The 19,330-nt window shown below is 42.5% G+C and overlaps 1 protein-coding gene and 1 long non-coding RNA gene across 3 annotated transcripts in view; one reads left to right on the top strand and one right to left on the bottom strand.

Moving 5' to 3' along the window:
- STK32B (serine/threonine kinase 32B) overlaps nt 1-19,330 on the bottom strand; it is a 156,140-nt gene that overhangs the window by 91,230 nt on the left and 45,580 nt on the right. For both annotated transcript variants that reach the window (XM_072126095.1, XM_072126096.1), the window contains exon 4: nt 2,099-2,272. In XM_072126095.1, coding sequence (XP_071982196.1) covers nt 2,099-2,272 — 174 coding nt within the window. The remainder of the gene's footprint in view (nt 1-2,098; nt 2,273-19,330) is intronic.
- LOC140079582 (uncharacterized) lies at nt 1,128-9,027 on the top strand. The gene is made up of 4 exons (XR_011849905.1): nt 1,128-1,211; nt 6,422-6,495; nt 7,697-7,809; nt 8,720-9,027. It is a non-coding gene; the product is annotated as an uncharacterized lncRNA (long non-coding RNA).

Genomic DNA, 19,330 nt, shown 5'->3' with positions numbered 1-19,330 from the left:
TTACAGGTCCTGGCAGATGCAATGCTGCGCTAATGTGCTACTAAGGTCACTGGGTTAATATACTGGACACAAAGTTTATGAGTCCAGTGTATAGAGGAGGAAAGTGTTCACCAAAACCTCTACCCTGCTCTCATGGATGTAACATGGAAGCCTGTTATTTACCATCTTTAAAGGGGTTGTCTACTTTACCTCATGTTTTTGCAATGTGTGTGTAAGTGCGGGGGGGGGGGGAGAGGGATAGGATATGAGGTAATTTACCAATATACATCTATTAATAGTTCTGCTCCACTTTCTTGATATGTAAAGTGAAGCCTCCTGTCTTTTACCTTATCATCCAGAGATTCCTGACCATAAAATGGCTGCAGATGGAGGGTCATGTGATCTCTACCTGGCCATGAACAATTACAGAGATCACATGACCCTCCATCTGCGGCCATTTTATGGACAGGAATGTCTGACTGATGTGGTAAAAGACAGGAGGCTTCACTTTACATATCAAGAAAGTGGAGCAGAACTATTATAGATGTATATTGGTAAATTACCTGATATCCTGTTCCCCACACACTAACACACACATTACAAAAACATTTAACGTGTTAAAGTGGCCAACCGCATTAAATAGAAAGGGATATTGGATGTTCCCTTTCCTCATGAATACACTGGACTCATAAGCCATGTGCCCTATGTGTTATTTCTAACCTGGTAGTAAATCAGAGCTGCAGTATTATTACCAAGTTGTCTCATAGCTTATTTCATGATAAGAATGGCGCTGAGGTCACATGTTTCACTGTACACTGCTGAGTCAATGGGGAGTGTGGGTTTTATACTAGACTCTGTACAGGTATCTCGGCCACTTCAAAAAAGTCATACATTATGTGAGTTCTAATCACTGCTGGGTCCATACGATTCAATCAAGAAACAATCAGGATTTAAGATAATTGGGTAGATTTTTCATGAGTATCTGAAAGCTGAACTGTTCTAGTTGCCCATGGCAACCAATCAGAGCTCAGCTTTCATTTTCCAACAGCTGTTTATAAAATTACAGTTAATCTCTGATTGGTTGCCATGGGCAACTAGAATAGTTTTACCTCAGACACTTCTGATAAATCTCCCCGAGTGAGTAGAAAATACTCTAAGCTGGCAGTTTTGGAGACATCAAATCCAATGCATTTAGCAAACTTTACATACATTTTTAGTTCACGTGATTACAGGTAACTTTCTATTGCACAGTGTTTCTATCTCTGCTTACTATGGCTCTTATAATTCCCCTTTTCTGCTTTTCACTGCTTTGCTAGAAATACAGACAGAAGTTCACTGAGGTGTCAGATTACACTGAAACTTTCTGTAAACTATTTTTTTACAAAAAGTGCATCTGTGTGGGTTTTTTAACTTTTGGACTCCTGATAAGGTTATGTTTATATGTTAAAATAAATTGACCATCAAGAAAGGTAAACCAGGGACTTAGAGACTGTAAACCAGAGACTGTGGCAATCCATGGCCTCCTTCCTTCTAAAATCAACTTTTAAAATTATGCTAATTAGCCATAAGGCCTCTAGGAGGTGCTACCAAAGCCACTCCATTCCATAACTTCACACACTGTTACACTGTGGAGGGGCACTTCCCCTCTCCCACTGTGTGAGATTACATAAAGCAAAATGAGGGGGTAAGTGCCAAGGGAACAGAAAGGAAAGGGGAAGGGCTCCTGCACAGTATAACAGCCTTTAAAGATACAGCACAAAGGGGCTCTGGTAATGCCCCAGAGCCCTGGTAACTCATTAGCATAATTATAAAATTAGATTTCATAGATTATAAAATTAGATTTTAGAAGGAAGGAGGCCATGGATAACAAATATAAGAAGATTACCACAGTCACGGTGCCTGGATCTATGAGTTAGTGTCCAGGTTTATCCATGCTTGACTTTGATGGTAGATTTTCTTTAAGGATTCTTAACAGAATTTGCCAGCATTCTAGAGATAACTAGTGTAATGTGGCTAATAGATGTGCAGATTTGCAATATGAATATGATGTTTATCCTAGAATCACTGCTGTGGTATCACACTTAAAGGAAAAAAATGAAAAAACAAAAATGTCTCTTACCTGTGAATGATGTGGTGTCTCTGTAAATAATCCAGGGCCAGTGATAATTCACATATATAAAGTTTCACCGCGTCCTCACTAAAATGCACGTTCTGCTGCAAGTGATAGCGGAGATCTCCACCGAGGAGGAGATCTACAACCATAAACATGTCTTCTTCATCTTGGAATGAATACCTGAAAAATATTGAGGTTATCAGAAATTTACCATCGATTTTCATGATAAAATAGATAACAAATCCCCAATAGAAATGTGTACAGAACATCGTGCTATACTACGGATGATCACAGGGGGGTGCTAGATGCACTACTCAATGGGAGGACTTCAGGGCTAGGCAAAAAAGTTTGTGGAGTGGACAACTCCCTTGGTTGGTTTCCAAAACTCTGTGGAGGAATATACATTCTGATTTCTCTAAGAGATGTCTGTGTTCTGTTTGGTGATACAATGTAAAATAAGTAGAGACAAGTAGACCCAACATTCGGGTTTGACCTGAGCGTCGGGTCCACTCATCTCTACTCCGAAACAAAGGGTTTTCCTCTAGTATAACAATACCTTTTCCTGGTGAGCCATATTTATAGCAAGATCTTTGTCTATACGATATCATACCTCCCAACCATCCCAGGAGACACCCAAATTTCAGGGTCAGTCTTGCCGTCCCAGATTTCAACTTCAACTAATGCAGTTTAAGTTGATTGCAATGGTAATGCAGGAGCTATCAGCTTCCCGCTCCACCATTGAGCTTCTACCATGGCTGTATGCAGCACAGGATGGCAGGCACAATGTGATGACTTCATCACGTCTACTGGGTTTAGAGCTGCACACAACCACGGCAGAGAACATAGAAGAGAGGAGAAAACTGCTGCAGAAGAATGGAGGAAGGTGAGTAATGGGGGAGCCCAATGTGAAGGGGCACTATGCAGCATTGAGTCACAGGAAGGGGGGCATTATACAGTTTGAAGGCAAATATGGTAGGTATTATACTGTGTGGGTTTATTAGGAGTTGGGAAAAGGATGAGCCTAAAGCCATGGCTTAGGGCAGCGATGGCGAACCTATGGCACGCGTGCCAAAGAGGGCACGCAGAGCCCTCACTGCTGGCACGCGCCCCATCCTCCTAACCACTGCCAGGTGCGGACAACCACTGTCCACACCTGGTTGTCATGGCTGCTAGCAGTATCGGAGCTGCGCTCTGATACTGCTAACAGCCATGACAGAGCAGGGTGCTGACACTTCCTGCTCTGTCACTCCGATCACAGCAGCGCACAGGACGGTAAGCTTCCTAGCTCTGGCAGCGAAATGATGTCATTACGCTGCCAGCGCTGGGCACCTTACTCCGTGTGCGCTGCAGTGATCAACCGGAGGAACGCCGAGTCTGAGGTGAGTTTTTTTTTTTTTTTAACTCAGCGCATCCACGGGGCATAGTAGATGAGCAGGAGGCTGATTTCCTGCCCGCTCCCGCCCCTCCCATAAGCAACCGGCCCGAAACTCACTGCGCCGCTACCACAAGCTCCCCGCGCCCGAACCCCAGCCCGCTATCGCACCCCTACCCCCCCCGCCCAAACTCCGCCCACTACTGCAATTTGCCTGCCCGAACTCCGGCCGCTCTCACTACCCCCCCCCCCAACTCCGGTCACTGCCCCGCATCACCCCCTCCCCTGGAACTCATGCCTCATAACCCCATTGCCCCGAACTCCAGATGCTGCATCCCCCCCCCAGCCCTAACTCTGGCCGCCCACCCTCTGCCCATCTACCCTACTGACCCCCCACCCCACCCCCCTCCCCCCCGGAACAACAGACACCTGAACTTCTGCCCGCCAGCATGGCCGCCACCTTGGACAACCAAAGAGTAAGTAACATATGTATTTCTATGTATGTATTTATGTATATGCATATTATATTATATATTTATATGTGCATTTATATATTATTACCTGTGTGAGGGCTTATTTTTTGCGTAACATATTTTACTTCTCATTTATTATTCCATGTCGTGTACTGGGAAGCTGGATTTTAATACTTTCGCTGTGCGCTCCAAATCATTTGTGTCCTTTATTCTTTGGTTCGGTCCTATCGCAGTGATACCAGATTTGTAGGTTTTATTGTGTTTTAATACTTTTTCAATAATTAAAACAGTGTACGAAAAAGAAAATAGTTTCGCCATCTTGTGACGCTAATAACTTTAGTGCACGGAGCTGGGGAGGGGTGGTTTTTTTGCTTAATGAGCCGTTGTTTTCATTGCTACCATTTTGAGGACTGCGTAACCTTTTGATAACTCTTTATTACTCTTTTATGTGATGTAAAATGGTGTAAAAGTGGCGTTTCAGGGTGTATAGGACTGCTGGAATCCAAGCTCAGACAGTCCTGTGTAAATTGATTCTAAACTAAACCGTCAGTTATATGGTTAAATTGCCGTACTGGCACTTTGCGATAAGTAATTAGGTTTTGGGTTGCAGTTTGGGCACTCGGTCTCTAAAAGGTTCGCCATCCCTGGCTTAGGGGAAGTCAATTTTCTAGGCCACCAAAATTGGGAGGTTTACAACGGTCCTTCTTAAAAAGAGTCTACTAGCTTCAAAATGACCACACAAGGAAACATTGTGCAGGGCACTTTACAAGCTCCATATTCCCCAAGCTGTTCTTATGTTAGAGAAAAATCCATTATTATCTATTTGCATTTTAGGTTCTAGGTGCACTTTCTCTTCTGATCTCTTCCTTCTTCCAAATTTTCTGTTTCTCTCTGGCCATTGAGTCTTCTAAAAAGCTTAAACTTCCTGTTCTGTAAAGATCATGTCTCACCATTTATCTCATTATGTAACACATAGGATTGCTATTAAAATAACACCTGTATACAGTATGCGTAGATAACACAGGATCACACAATACACAATGGGTGGTTACAACTTCCCTAATCAAAATGGGTCACAGAGCACGCCCACATAAAAGTTGGTGATCAGCAGAGACAAAAGGGCAGCCCCTTATTACAATGTACAGAAAATAATAAAAAATGTAAAAAAAAAATAAGGCAAAAATATGTTCATGTATCAGGATCTGGTGTTAATTAGCAACAAATAAAAATATGTTACACATTGTCTTCCAAAGAAGTCGCTCCAGCTGTTCTATAATGAACTTCTAAACAAGCTAATTATCTCTTGTATAGCCGTGTAATGAATGCGCTGTATGGACGCAGCTATGACTTATTACTTCATTTAGACGTGGGTGATTAATATCAATTAGAAGAGACGTTCAATTTTTACTAGTGACAGCCGACGCCTTGCACTACATAGAAACGAATAGCTGACATCTAGTAAACAAATACAACACTTTAATTAAAAAAAAAGAACAAACAAAAACTAATTAATTGCCTAACAAAAACTACTGGCAAATGTCTACTAAGTTAATAGGCGATTTGCATGAAGGAGACATTTCGGCTGATGGAATTGGAAATTGCAACCCATGTGCAACAAATAATTGACACAATGGCCAATGTGTTCTCTCGCTTACTGTTATACCCATTGAATTTGTCAGAAGTTAACGATTTAAAACAAAATGTTAGATTTCCACAATGTCTCTGTCTGTAATGATTTCATATATATATTCAATTGTATGTACAGAAAATCAAAAAATATATTCACACATTGGGGGTCATTTACTAAGGGCCTGAATCGCGTTTTTCTGACGGTTTATCCGAAAATTTCCAATTTGCGCCGATTTTTCCCTGAATTGCCCCAGGTTTTTTTTTGCATGTGATTGGATTGTGGCGCATCCGCGACGGAAATCGGGGGTGGCGTGGCCATACAAAAACCTGACGGATTCGGAAAAACCGCCGCATTATTTTAAAAAAAAGTGTCGCTTGACACACACTTACCTGCACCCAGCGTAGGATGGTGAACTTCAGTGCACTCCGATTAACTTTAGCGCAGCAGCGACACCTGGTGGACATCAGGGGAACTACCTTAGTGAATCACCGGAAGACCCGAATCCTGCGCAGAGAACCCGTCGCTGGATCGCGAATGGACCGGGTAAGTAAATCTACAAGATTTTTAAACTTTTTTGTTTAAAATGTATAAGCACTTTAGTTAATTAGTCTTCAACAGTGTTTATACATATAGAAATTCTCTATTTTACCTATCTGGCCTATTTTAATTGCTAAATTGCACTGTATATACATATGTAGATAGCTGGTAGAACCTGACTACAGACAGATTTTCCTGTAGTCAGACATTATTTAGAGTCATATTTATAGTAGATGTAGAGAAAATGGTTGTTCCTGGGCCCATTTTCCTTAAACGGGCCTCAGAATACAGAATGTCACTTCTTTTGTTGTCCCCAGGTGCAAGGAGGCCCCTCAGACTTCTGAAGCGACTCAGGTCTGAAGTACCAGAGTGACATTGGAGCAGGAGCAGGGTAAGTTAAGCCACCACTGCTATGGCTTCTACTGGATTTTCCAGAATTTCATGTAAAATCCCTTTTAAAGGGAACCTGTCATGAGGTTTTTACCATTAAACCTAATGACGCAGAATTGTTCATACTGTTCCCCATTTTTGTATAAAAATCCATTGATCAGAAATCACTACAATCTAGCTTAAAAAAAAAGTAGCAGCTCTGCAGCTAACTCACACACCCCCTCAGGAATTCTCTTTAGTAAATCACACAAAGCCAATGGGGCACATCTACTTTCCTGGCTGCTGGAGATCACAGCATTGCCAGACGATAATGCACTGTGCCGCGATTCACTAAGATCATGCGCCCGATATCCTGCATGTGTCGCTTCCCCGCTCAGGTCCGACAGAGTTTACTATCTTTTTAGTGTTGCATGTAAGTGCTTGGGCTTGTGACACAATTTGAATTAAATCCCGGTCCAGTCGGATCGTCTGATGACACGCCCTCCAATGTGTGTCACATGGAAGCCAGCGCAACTGTGCCAAAAATGGATCGCGTGCGATACAATCCCAGCACAGACACCTGTTAAATACCTTTACGGCGAACAGTCCGACAAAGTGAGTGCCGCAACCCTTAGTAAATGAGCCACAATATCTTCCTCAATTCCCTCATTCCCCCTGCCTTTAGTAAAAAATTTTTTTCAGCAAGTCACACACAGCCAATGTCTCTTTCAACTCCCTCATTCCCCCGTTCCTCAGGAAATATCTTCAGTGAATCACACACTATGTATGTCTCCCTCAACTCCCTCATTCTCCCTGCCCTTAGTAATTTTCTTCAGCAACTCACACACATCCAACATCTCTCTCAGCTCCCTCATTACCCACTCCCTCATTCCTTGTGACTCGTTGAGTATCCTGGCAAAGGTACAAGCAACTTTTTTTGAAGTGATTTTAGCTACATCTAACCTATGGTGCCCAGTAGGGAGACATCTGTGGGGACCTGTCATTAGGTTTATTGGCAAAAACCTGATAACAGATTTTCCCTAAGCCTTCATATACCATAAAAAGCCATCTGTGCTATAAATAGCAGATATTAGGACCCATGTTACAGATTTTGCATTGGGACCCAGGAGCTTTATAATTTTATATATATATAAAATTAGCTATAATATATATATAGCTTTGGCCTTTCTATAGGTTAATCCTGCAGCTGCATCTTATTTCAGGTTACACAGCTGTGTGTAGTACCCAAAAAGAATTGTCACATTCTGGTTGATCATCCTGGGGAAGTGGCAACAATTTGAAGAACATCTCTGGAGAACAAACACTTCCATAACAAGTAAAATCTTATATACTTACTAAGAGAACACAGATGTGTTACTATCTTGGAGAATACTTGCCTTGAAAATATCCTACTATTGCCTAAACCGTGTGCGTATATTATACAGGTCATATGTCACTCAGATTGTCTTAGGAAATCTGATTATGACTATATAAATGCCTTCATGTAATAGTTAAGCACAATTATACTAAGTAGAAGAAGTCAGAGCTCCTGCAAGATTTGTGAATATTTGACCTTTGGATAATTGGGAACTATGACATTTCATTATATTATGTCTTTTCGCTCAGAGATTTTGTACAATGCTAAGGAATGTATTCTTATCCTCTGACGTTGTATGATGGTATCAGGCACAAAATAATTCCCAGAGAAAAGATGTATGAATGAAGTCAATTACTAAGTAAAACCGTACACTGGTCAAGAAGAAATTTAAAGAGTAACTCCGATAATATTCTTTTCACAAATCATTAAGTCTTGTGATGTTGGACTTATTACTTTCATGTCCAGAGGTTTCTTTGCTATTCTCTTCAGTTTAGCCTGACCCTGCAGTTGTTGTCTTTTCACAGTCTTTTCTGACTGTGCTACTTATCTCTGTAGGTTGTTTACTAAACAGATTCTACTGCATGATGGGAGGGACCTCTGCTCCCTGCTCTTGGTAGGTCATGTGATGCTGCTCTGTGTAGCTAGCAGGAGAGCCTTGTGTCTGCAGCTATGTGGGTGCAGAAGTCTCCTGTAAAGAACAGCAAAGTAGAAGGGTAAATTCTTATTTCTTAACCTGTTAATGATCGGTCTAGTTTGAAGTTCAAGATGCTATATAATATGACCTAGAATTACTAAATATATTAAAATTACAAATGAAGTAATACTCATGAGTTCTCTCCGCTTTCTTTCCAATTCTCCCCTCTGCCAGTGTTTGTCACACAGAGTATGCAGCAGTGACATAACTATTTACATTTACACCCTCATCCAAGCTATATAAAACACCACAGAGGATGGAAGAGTCAAGGATTACCACTAGGTCTCCACCAGAGGCTTCTGAAGTTTCATATATCCAATAAGATGTACAAGTATGGGTGCAAACCTCCTGCTAGATCAACAAACCAAAAGGATGGTAAACTAGAGGAAGTCAAAATCATGAGCATATGGACACATCCTAACCAGAGTTCGGCTAAAAGGCATCCATACCCTCAAGGCATAGTCGTATGACTTCAGGATCAGGAGAAGGTAAACGTACAAGCAGCTTCATACTGGTACTGCTATACAGTCATTCTCTGAATAATGGTACTGTTACCCCCTCATTCTAAGGATCAGTGTACTGGTACTGTGACTCCCCCATTCTCAGGATCGGTATACTGGTACTCCTATACCCTCATTCTCAGGATCAGTGTACTGGTACTGCTATACCCTCATTCTCAGGATCAGTGTACTGGTACTGCTATACCCTCATTCTCAGGATCAGTGTACTGGTACTGCTATACCCTCATTCTCAGGATCAGTGTACTGGTACTGCTATACCCTCATTCTCAGGATCAGTGTACTGGTACTGCTATACCCTCATCCTCAGGATCAGTGTACTGGTACTGCTATACCCTCATTCTCAGGATCAGTGTACTGGTACTGCTATACCCTCATTCTCAGGATCAGTGTACTGGTACTGCTATACCCTCATTCTCAGGATCAGTGTACTGGTACTGCTATACCCTCATTCTCAGGATCAGTGTACTGGTACTGCTATACCCTCATTCTCAGGATCAGTATACTGGGACTCCTATACCCTCATTCTCAGGATCAGTGTACTGGTACTGCTATACCCTCATTCTCAGGATCAGTGTACTGGTACTCCTATACCCTCATTCTCAGGATCAGTGTACTGGTACTGCTATACCTTCATTCTCAGGATCAGTGTACTGGTACTGCTATACCCTCATTCTCAGGATCAGTATACTGGTACTGCTATACCCTCATTCTCATGATCAGTGTACTGGTACTCCTATACCCTCATTCTCAGGATCAGTGTACTGATACTGCTATACCCTCATTCTCAGGATCAGTATACCGGTACTGCTATACCCTCATTCTCAGGATCAGTATACCGGTACTGTTACCCCCTCATTCTCAGGATCAGTGTACTGGTACTGCTATACCCTCATTCTCAGGATCAGTGTACTGGTACTGCTATACCCTCATTCTCAGGATCAGTGTACTGGTACTGCTATACCCTCATTCTCAGGATCAGTGTACTGGTACTGCTATACCCTCATTCTCAGGATCAGTGTACTGGAACTGCTATACCCTCATTCTCAGGATCAGTGTACTGGTATTGCTATACCCTCATTCTCAGGATCAGTGTACTGGTACTCCTATACCCTCATTCTCAGGATCAGTATACTGGTACTCCTATACCCTCATTCTCAGGATCAGTGTACTGGTACTGCTATACCCTCATTCTCAGGATCAGTGTACTGGTACTCCTACACCCTCATTCTCAGGATCAGTGTACTGGTACTGCTATACCCTCATTCTCAGGATCAGTGTACTGGTACTGCTATACCCTCATTCTCAGGATCAGTATACTGGTACTGCTATACCCTCATTCTCATGATCAGTGTACTGGTACTCCTATACCCTCATTCTCAGGATCAGTGTACTGGTACTGCTATACCCTCATTCTCAGGATCAGTATACCGGTACTGCTATACCCTCATTCTCATGTTCAGTGTACTGGTACTTCTATACCCTCATTCTCAGGATTAGCATACTGGTACTGTGACCCCCTCATTCTCAGGATCTGTATACTGGTACTGTGATCCCCTCATTCTCAGGATCAGTATATTAGTACTGTTACCCCCTCATCCTCAGGATCAGTGTATTTGTACTGTGACCCCCTCATTCTCAGGATCAGTATACTGGTACTGTGACCCCCTCATCCTCAGGATCAGTATACTGGTACTGTGACCCCCTCATCCTCAGGATCAGTATACTGGTACTGTTACCCCCTCATCCTCAGGATCAGTGTATTTGTACTGTGACCCCCTCATCCTCAGGATCAGTATATTAGTACTGTTACCCCCTCATCCTCAGGATCAGTGTACTGGTACTGTGACCCCCTCATTCTCAGGATCAGTATGCTGGTACTGTGATCCCCTCATCCTCAGGATCAGTGTACTGGTACTGTGACCCCCTCATTCTCAGGATCAGTATACTGGTACTGTGATCCCCTCATCCTCAGGATCAGTGTACTGGTACTGTGACCCCCTCATCCTCAGGATCAGTATATTAGTACTGTTACCCCCTCATCCTCACGATCAGTATACTGGTACTGTGATCCCCTCATCCTCAGGATCAGTGTACTAGCACTGTGACCACCTCATTCTCGGGATCAGTATACTGGTACTGTGACCCCCTCATCCTCACGATCAGTATACTGGTACTGTGATCCCCTCATCCTCAGGATCAGTGTACTAGCACTGTGACCACCTCATTCTCGGGATCAGTATACTGGTACTGTGACCCCCCTCATCCTCAGGATCAGTATACTGGTACTGTGACCCCCTCATCCTCAGGATCAGTGTACTGGTACTGTTACCCCCTCATCCTCAGGATCAGTATACTGGTACTGTTACCCCCTCATCCTCACGATCAGTATACTGGTACTGTGACCCCCTCATCCTCAGGATCAGTGTACTGGTACTGTTACCCCCTCATCCTCAGGATCAGTATACTGGTACTGTGACCCCCTCATCCTCCCACAGATCTGAGCCCCAAAATGTGAAGGTTTATCTGAACGACTTTCGTTCAATAGCAGCAGCACTAATATTTTTTACATAATAGGGATCATTTATCATCGCCTTTCAAATGGAAAACTGGCAGTATTTTTTTCCCTTGCTGTGCACCTTATTTATGAAGTGTTGGCGCCACAATTTTGGTGGTTTTCTGTCACTCGCGACTCGTTTTGTATTTGGGTGCAAAATTATGTAACCACTTGTGAATCTGACACCTTTCTGGCGCTTCTATTTTTTAGGCGCAATTTTGTACTCTGTACACTAGAAACGCCGGACCGCTCTCTAAGCAGTCTGGGGTATTCATGAGGAGGTGGGATTAGGGGCGGTGACTGCTGCATGATGCGCGGCAGTCACCGATGGCCTATGGAGTGAGGGAGGCGGACCAGGGAAAGAGGAAGCGCCTTGGACCGCCCTCCTCATGAATATGCCAGACCGCTTTGAGAGCGGTCCAGCGTTTCTAGTGTACAGCGCAGCAGTATTTGTAAGTGTTATCAGGGGGTTCCAAAAACGCTAGTATTGTAATACTGCTGGGATTGTTGTGGCACTAGGAGCTGCTTACTTGCCATTTTTAAGGTAGACAGGTCCTCTTTAATCTTTTAGTCCGTGTGCCAAATCATGAATCCCTTGCACCACAAATATATAAAATCATGGGATACTTCCAGCGCCACCCTGTGCCCAAATTAATAAATGTCCCCCAAAATATTGCCATTACAATACATCCTTTAGCTACTGTGTGTGTTGCATTACCCAAACTGATGAGTTAAAGGGGTTCAACGAAAGTTGATGTCTGTAACATTCAATTAAGAGAAAGCAATTATTGAAGGCTGATACTAAACAATCCGTAAAATATTCTGATCGATGTCTCCGGCTGTAATGTGTATGCTTTTATGATGATTAAGTGATTGTCTTGCTAATTGTATCTCTATGCAAATGAAGAATGGAGTTTAATAGCAGCAATTTGCTTGATTAAACATTGGAACTATGTATATAATAAGATATGGTACATGTAATATTGTAAGATGTAGGGATAGATATCAGACTAAGAATTTTACAAGATACAGGGCCCATTTTATGTTCTTAAAGGGGTTGCCCAAGATAACATGCGGAATAGATTGATGCATTGGCCATGGGCCTCAGTAGCTGTGTCGGCTCTTCAAGCTTTGTAACATCACTCAGTGTGTTATTTCTATACATTGATACAGTGATCATGGCGACCTGGACAGTGACCTCATTAACTACCTTGTTCCTTTGCAGGGATACAGTGTTCCACATTTATCAAAACTAGTGCAGTCTGTGTTATGTGCAGTTTGCCTGTGTATAGTGCAGGGCGAGCCAGATTCAAGAATTGTGGTGCCGTTGTTCATTAACCCCTTAATGACCGCCGTATTAAGGGTACTTCTTCTGACGAGACGCCTTTTTACGGCGGCACGTCGGAAGAAGATTTCGGGACATCAGGTCAGTATAGGTCCGGGTCTGGGCTGTGATATCACAGCCCAGACCCAGCACTAACACCCGGGATTGGAAAAACTCCGATGTGTAAGTGTCCCCATCGTGGATCGGACATCCCTTCCCCCCCCCCGGGTGTGCTTACCAGGGGATCCGATCCCTCCTGTCGAAGCCCCGGGTTCTGTCGAGTGACCCGAGGCTGCCGGCTTCTCTCCTCGCCAGGGTTCCGCCTCATGGCAGGACCCGGCTGTATGTAACTGAGCATGCTCAGCTCACTATACACTGAAATATAACTTTAGGGTTGGGATGACATATTATTCTCCTGAGCTCCTTTCTGCAGCTATCCCCACCCTTGCATTCCATGACGAGCTCACACACTCACACACACACACAGACTTCCTGCCAGCAGCTCGTGAGGAGAGTAAAAAGCTACTGACAGATAAGATCTTTATCTGGGGGAGGCACAACAGATCTGAAAGATTGTGTTATATAGCAGGGTTATGTTATGCCTGAAATAGTACAGCTGAGAATGTCATGTGAAATATACATTTCATGGATCTCATCATCTCATCTCTGATCTGTCCCATCTCTCGTGTCAGATACTAGTAGAATGTTCAAAGATAAATTAAAGTGTATATAACCCCTGTGCTCTGATAATCTAAGCACATTGTCAGCACACAGCATCTCATAGCACAGAGGAATCATGAAGTGTCTGCTTAGAAAAGCCCTGCTCACACTCTGGAATTTTACACTGACAATCACTGAGTGATAGGAGCTAAAACAGCAACAAAACAGGGTTTAAAATTATCTTTAATGTGTAAACATCACTAAGGGGTTGAAATGTGAAAATTTGCTTTCATGGGAAACACCCTTTAAGACCCTTGAGAATCATATCATGAAAAGATCATTTACATTCCGAATTTCGGAATATGGATTTCTAAAAACCTGACAGAGCCTCCTAAGAGTCATCAATCCTTATTTTCAATTTCCATCAATCTATGACTAGTGTTAAAGGGGTTAAAGATTTTGAAAATGAATCTAGGATGTCAAATAGGGGAGGTCTAATATCTAGCTAATCTGTGTCTCATTACAGGGTCATGTTGAGTTTGTGTATTGGTGTATTGGAATTGTTATGGATTGTTACAATTAAGTTACGTAGCATAAGTAATGTCACATCACTGATACTTCTATATACAGAAAAGTCTGTACATTTTTTAATGATTTTTTAAAGATCCTTTTTAAAATGTATCATTAAAATTGCTTACATTTTAATTTTAATTATAACCCTAGAGTTACTACATTGTTTTAATATCAGACTAACATGGAATTTGGCCTTAATATTGTTTCCCCCTTGTCTAATGTATGGATGTACAGTATATGTGTGTAGTAAGTGTGTAGTAAGAAACACTACAAAGTATCAATAATTCACCAGCACTTATCACTAAGAGGCAGCTCCCTACACTCTCAGGGGACCTCGGATTAGATTTCAGCTACAACAATAATGCTTACAATGGTTTGGTTTCTGGGATATTTGATTATTACTAATGTTGTTGCACTTTTGCTTTGTCTGTCTATTACACCGGGCTTAGAAATATTGAAATCCATCAATGCTTTGTAAATTATATATTTTGTTTCTAGCTTATACATACTCTGGGTCTTCGGATCGCGTTGGATGGAAGTGAAGACTTCATGATCATTGTTCGGAATTAATGTCTTGTGACTTTTAATCCAGTGCCTCTGTGGACCCCATGAAGAACATAGACAAACCTAAAGCTTTCTTACAACTGTGCATTATGTATAGTATAGGGGCGTCAATATTAGAGTCTCCCAGATTTGCCATGAGGGAAGATGTTGGGGGATATATCATTGGACGTTGTTGGACATGCCGATCTTTTAGTTCTTAGGATAAATAGACCGCCACCAAAGGAGTCTGACAAGGCCTGTAGTAGTAGTAGATTATAGTACAGGCGGTCCCCTACTTAAGGACACCCGACTTACAGACAACCCATAGTTACAGACAGACCCCTCTGAATTCTGGTGAAGCTTTCTGAATGCTTTACTATAGTCCCAGATTGAAATAATCAGCTGTAAATTGTCTGTAATGAAGCTTTATTGATAATTCTTGGTCCCATTGCAGCAAAAATTGTTTAAACTCCAATTGTCACTGGGGCCAAAATTTTTTTGTCTGGATCTACAATGATAAAATATACAGTTTCGACTCACATAGAAATTCAACTTAAGAACAAACCTCCAGACCCTATCTTGTACGTAACCCGGGGACTGCCTGTATAGGCGTTATGGGTGGCCACATAAGGTCTAATGCTGTAGGGGACACATGAACACCCAAACCACTCCCAAGTTAAATATTGGCCGGCAAAGATAATAAAGACACAATCTACACTGGATACCTCATACATGTGTTGACTTTGACACATTTGTATAGAAAGATCCTTCCAGGACCTATGACTCGCCCTTTCTCAAGAAGAATGGTTCTGGTGTCACATGTTGGCATTAAAATTTCAAACCATTAAAATAAATTTGACTGGTGGGTCACAATATTCATACAGCCAATGGCCCATGGCAGTCTTACTCCACCCCTAGTGGCCTACTCATGCACAAAGTCATGTGTGTTTGTAAGGGGGAGCCGCAAGAAATAGATTATAAAAGGGGTTGGCCACTTTTCAATAAATCTCTTCTATTATAAATAAAATAAATATACGTGCACCTTCTTTGAGAGCTTCAGCCTTTCCCTGTTCTCACCATGTTGTCCTCTGAATATATATAGCTTCCTGCTTCTCACTCCTTTAGTCTGTTCTCATTGGTGATATGTCGTTGGCGGCACAAAGAGCCGACTTCTTCAAGCGAATGAGAGGAGTCAGCTCTGCCCTGAGAGCTGACGGATCACTTAGTTCAGCCCCAATGCTGTGACCACACCCCATTTTAACCCACAAATTTTGGGTTATAAGTGGAGTGGGGACAGGTAGCTGGCTGCCTGAAAACTATTTCGAATGTAATTACATGGGGAGCACTCAGGAGCTAGAAGAGCCATCTCTTTAGAGTGATTGGAGTATAATGATCCAGTTTACTATAAAGAGTCGGACTTCCCATTGCTAGTTCTCATGGTGTCACTCTTTGCCTCTTTCTCTCACAGTCCATCTCACTGACAGACAGAGGGAGAAAGGCAGGGTAGTGTGCAAGATGAGCCATAATCTCCTGCTGCAGCTCCTGCTATATATTCATGCTCAAACATGTAAACACAGATGCTCAGAGAGTTTGCAGACAGCACTAAAACAAGTAGCAGTAATGCTGAATCACTTGATGAAAATTCTGGGATTATTCTAAGGCAGTCAAGGCATATGGGCAACCTATTTAAAAGAGTGGGCAATGCTTTAAGTAGGATTACAGCCTTAGGGTTACAGCTAGTAGTTAGTTAGGTACATACCGGTTCTATAATGGGAATGATAATTCAAGAAAATAAATAGCTGGCTCTGGGTAACTAGACTGATTCAGCATTGTTACTGATTCAAACTGTCCAAGGATATCTGAAGTCCTTCAAGGCTGACCCTAGAAAGACAGCAGTAGGGACCTAGCTAGAAGTGGTGCATTAGTATTCCTGGGTCTTCAGTGGACCCATAGGCCCAGTGACGTAACTTGAAGCTGATGGGCCCTGGTGCAAAGTCTATGCCAGGACCCCGACTATAATGTATGGTTTATAGTACTAGTCTTCTCATATGGGAAAGTGCCACCTTATGGGCCCCCTAAGCCTCTTGGGCCCGGTTGGGCCACAGCACCCTATGCACCCCCTCAGGTTACGCCCCTGCATGGGCTTTTGGCTATATGAAAAGTGTTCCTATTACATCTAGTATACAACTGCATCCCCCTTGGGCCCTGGACAATCGCCCAAATTAGCCATATTATAATGTGCTACTGAAGACCCCAGTTTTATGAGTGGCACATGGTAGTTGATGGTCTTGTTACAAATTGGGAATAATCAGCCTATCAATTTTTCTGGTTGTTAATATTCTAAAGCTTCTCTTTATATTTCTATAGCTACCCCACCAAATTGTTATGTCCGGGTAATTAAGCAGTATACTAAAAGTATGACATCAGACACCTGCTGGTGATGAGATATTTCTCATCTAATCTGTTCCTAGAAAAGATCATTAGAAAAATTGTAAAATATGAGTAGGAATTGTACGCCGCGGGCTTACTCATCTGTATAACGCAATTCTCACAACATATTACAGACATTATCCTGAGCAGTGCAGTGTACTACAAGGTTTCTGAACACCCACACATAAGCCATAACGTTAAAACCTAATATCGTGCCGCCGGAATATCTTTGAGTCATCGACGCACAATCTCCACAAGACCGTAATGATGTCCTGTTGTATCTGGCACCAAGATAATGGCAGCAGGAGCCCTGAAGGCTTCAAGATGGACAGGTTTTGTTTTTCAAGTACATCCACTACCATAAGGAAATATCAAAATGGTGGATCACACGTTCACCCCCATCTTGTCTTCTTCCCATAATGCATCCTGGTGGCCACTTTTCAAGATCTTCAGAATCCACCAATGTATACAGTAGGTGGGCTCCCAGGCCTGGCATTGTTGGTACATGACAAAGTATGCAGACAGAACGTCAACTATGAATTCAAATAATGATATAAAACCAATCCCTGAGTTTACTCTTTTGTACTGTAGAGGCATTGGTTCGCTAAGAGGACATCTAGATACAGTGTCTGGCCAACAAAAATCATTCCTGTCCGGGCTTTGGCTTCTCAATACCACTATGGGGCCCAGTCATCTTGCAGCATCTTGCTGCTCACTGAGGCCTACTGCTGCTATGTAGTCATATATTCCTGGTTCGCCAAGCTAGTAGGGCCTAAGTAGTAGACAAGAGCCTGTCAGCAAGTTGCTGACAGGCCTCCCCGAACCATAAAAGTCCAACAGGCCTGAGAGCAAGCTACTAAAGAAAGATATTTCAAAATTGTGTTGGCTATGTTCTAGAGCAGTAATGGCGAACCGAGTGCCCAAACTGCAACCCAAAACCCTGCTTATTTGTCGCAAGGTGCCAACCAAAAATTAAAGCAGTAACTTATTGCTCCCTGTTCAACAACTTTCAATCATATTGGCCTTCTGAGGACAGCAACTTAGTAGAAAAATAGGAAATTTGCATAATTTTAGCTTCTTTCCAGTGTCCCTCTGTACACAGAGAATCGTGGGGCCAGCAGGAGGACCTTCAAAGATAATTCAGCCCTGTATATTCATTCTCCCTCTTCCTACAGTCCCAAGAAGTGAAGTAAGTATCAGAATATGACGGAAAGCAGCATCTTTTAAGTTGCTTGGAACTTCAGGAAGATTCTTTGAGTCCTGTCTGGTGTGCTGGGGCGATGGCCCGGGTGCCCACAGGAAGGGCTCTGAGTGCCGCCTCCGGTACCCGTGCCATAGGTTCGCCACCACTGTTCTAGGAGTTTGACATTGGTTATGAGGTAATATTTCCATGTGGCTGTACAGTGGTGGACCTTTTGATGTTTACCTACCATAAGTAATGTAATCCCATTTGCCAGTGGACAAGCTATTGTGTCATCTGTGACATCTTTCTTTCATGCCTTTTCAGAAATTTGTCTACAGTCCATCTTCTGTGGAACCACATAGCCTACCCTTCACTGTCTATATGTATTGATAAGTTTTAGGTGCCCATGATTAAATGGGTCACCAGTTGACCATTGGCCCTTCATCGGACCAAGTTTTGGTAGCTACAAATTGCAAGTGGTTTTAATTTTATGGCTGAACGTTGACTATAACTTTAGCACTATACTCTGTATATCCAAAGGTAAATGATCCTTACATAGAACAGCTGTAGCCTATAAAATCCTGACTAAGGAAAACTCTCCCTATGGGAACGCACTGCAGGGAACCCAGGTGGTTAAAATGTGTATTTGGCTGATTTACAGTAAAAAATCATCAGTGAGCTGGAAATTGCATAGGTATAAGAAAATGAATAATGCAGTGGAATATTCTGCAACAAATATGTTGGGGTTTTTTTTGTTCGTTTTCATCAGAAGAGGTCATCTCCCTGTAGTGCAGAGTATTGCAATATGTATAGACAGTAAAATTCCCTCACCATGTGTCCACACCAAGTTGTGTGATTGTACAAGTGAATCACGTTCATCAGGAGTATTTACGGTTAAGGGTTCTTAACTGGGTTGTTCAGTCAATATGACATGGTAGGATGGACATGAATAGGTGTAAGAGCACTTGGGGCTGACCACTGGTCACAAGAATGGAGC

This window comes from Engystomops pustulosus, chromosome 1, assembly GCF_040894005.1.
Source record: "Engystomops pustulosus chromosome 1, aEngPut4.maternal, whole genome shotgun sequence".
Lineage (NCBI taxonomy): Eukaryota > Metazoa > Chordata > Amphibia > Anura > Leptodactylidae > Engystomops > Engystomops pustulosus.
Note: the sequence above shows the minus strand (reverse complement) of the source record. Positions and strands in the feature narration are given on the sequence as shown.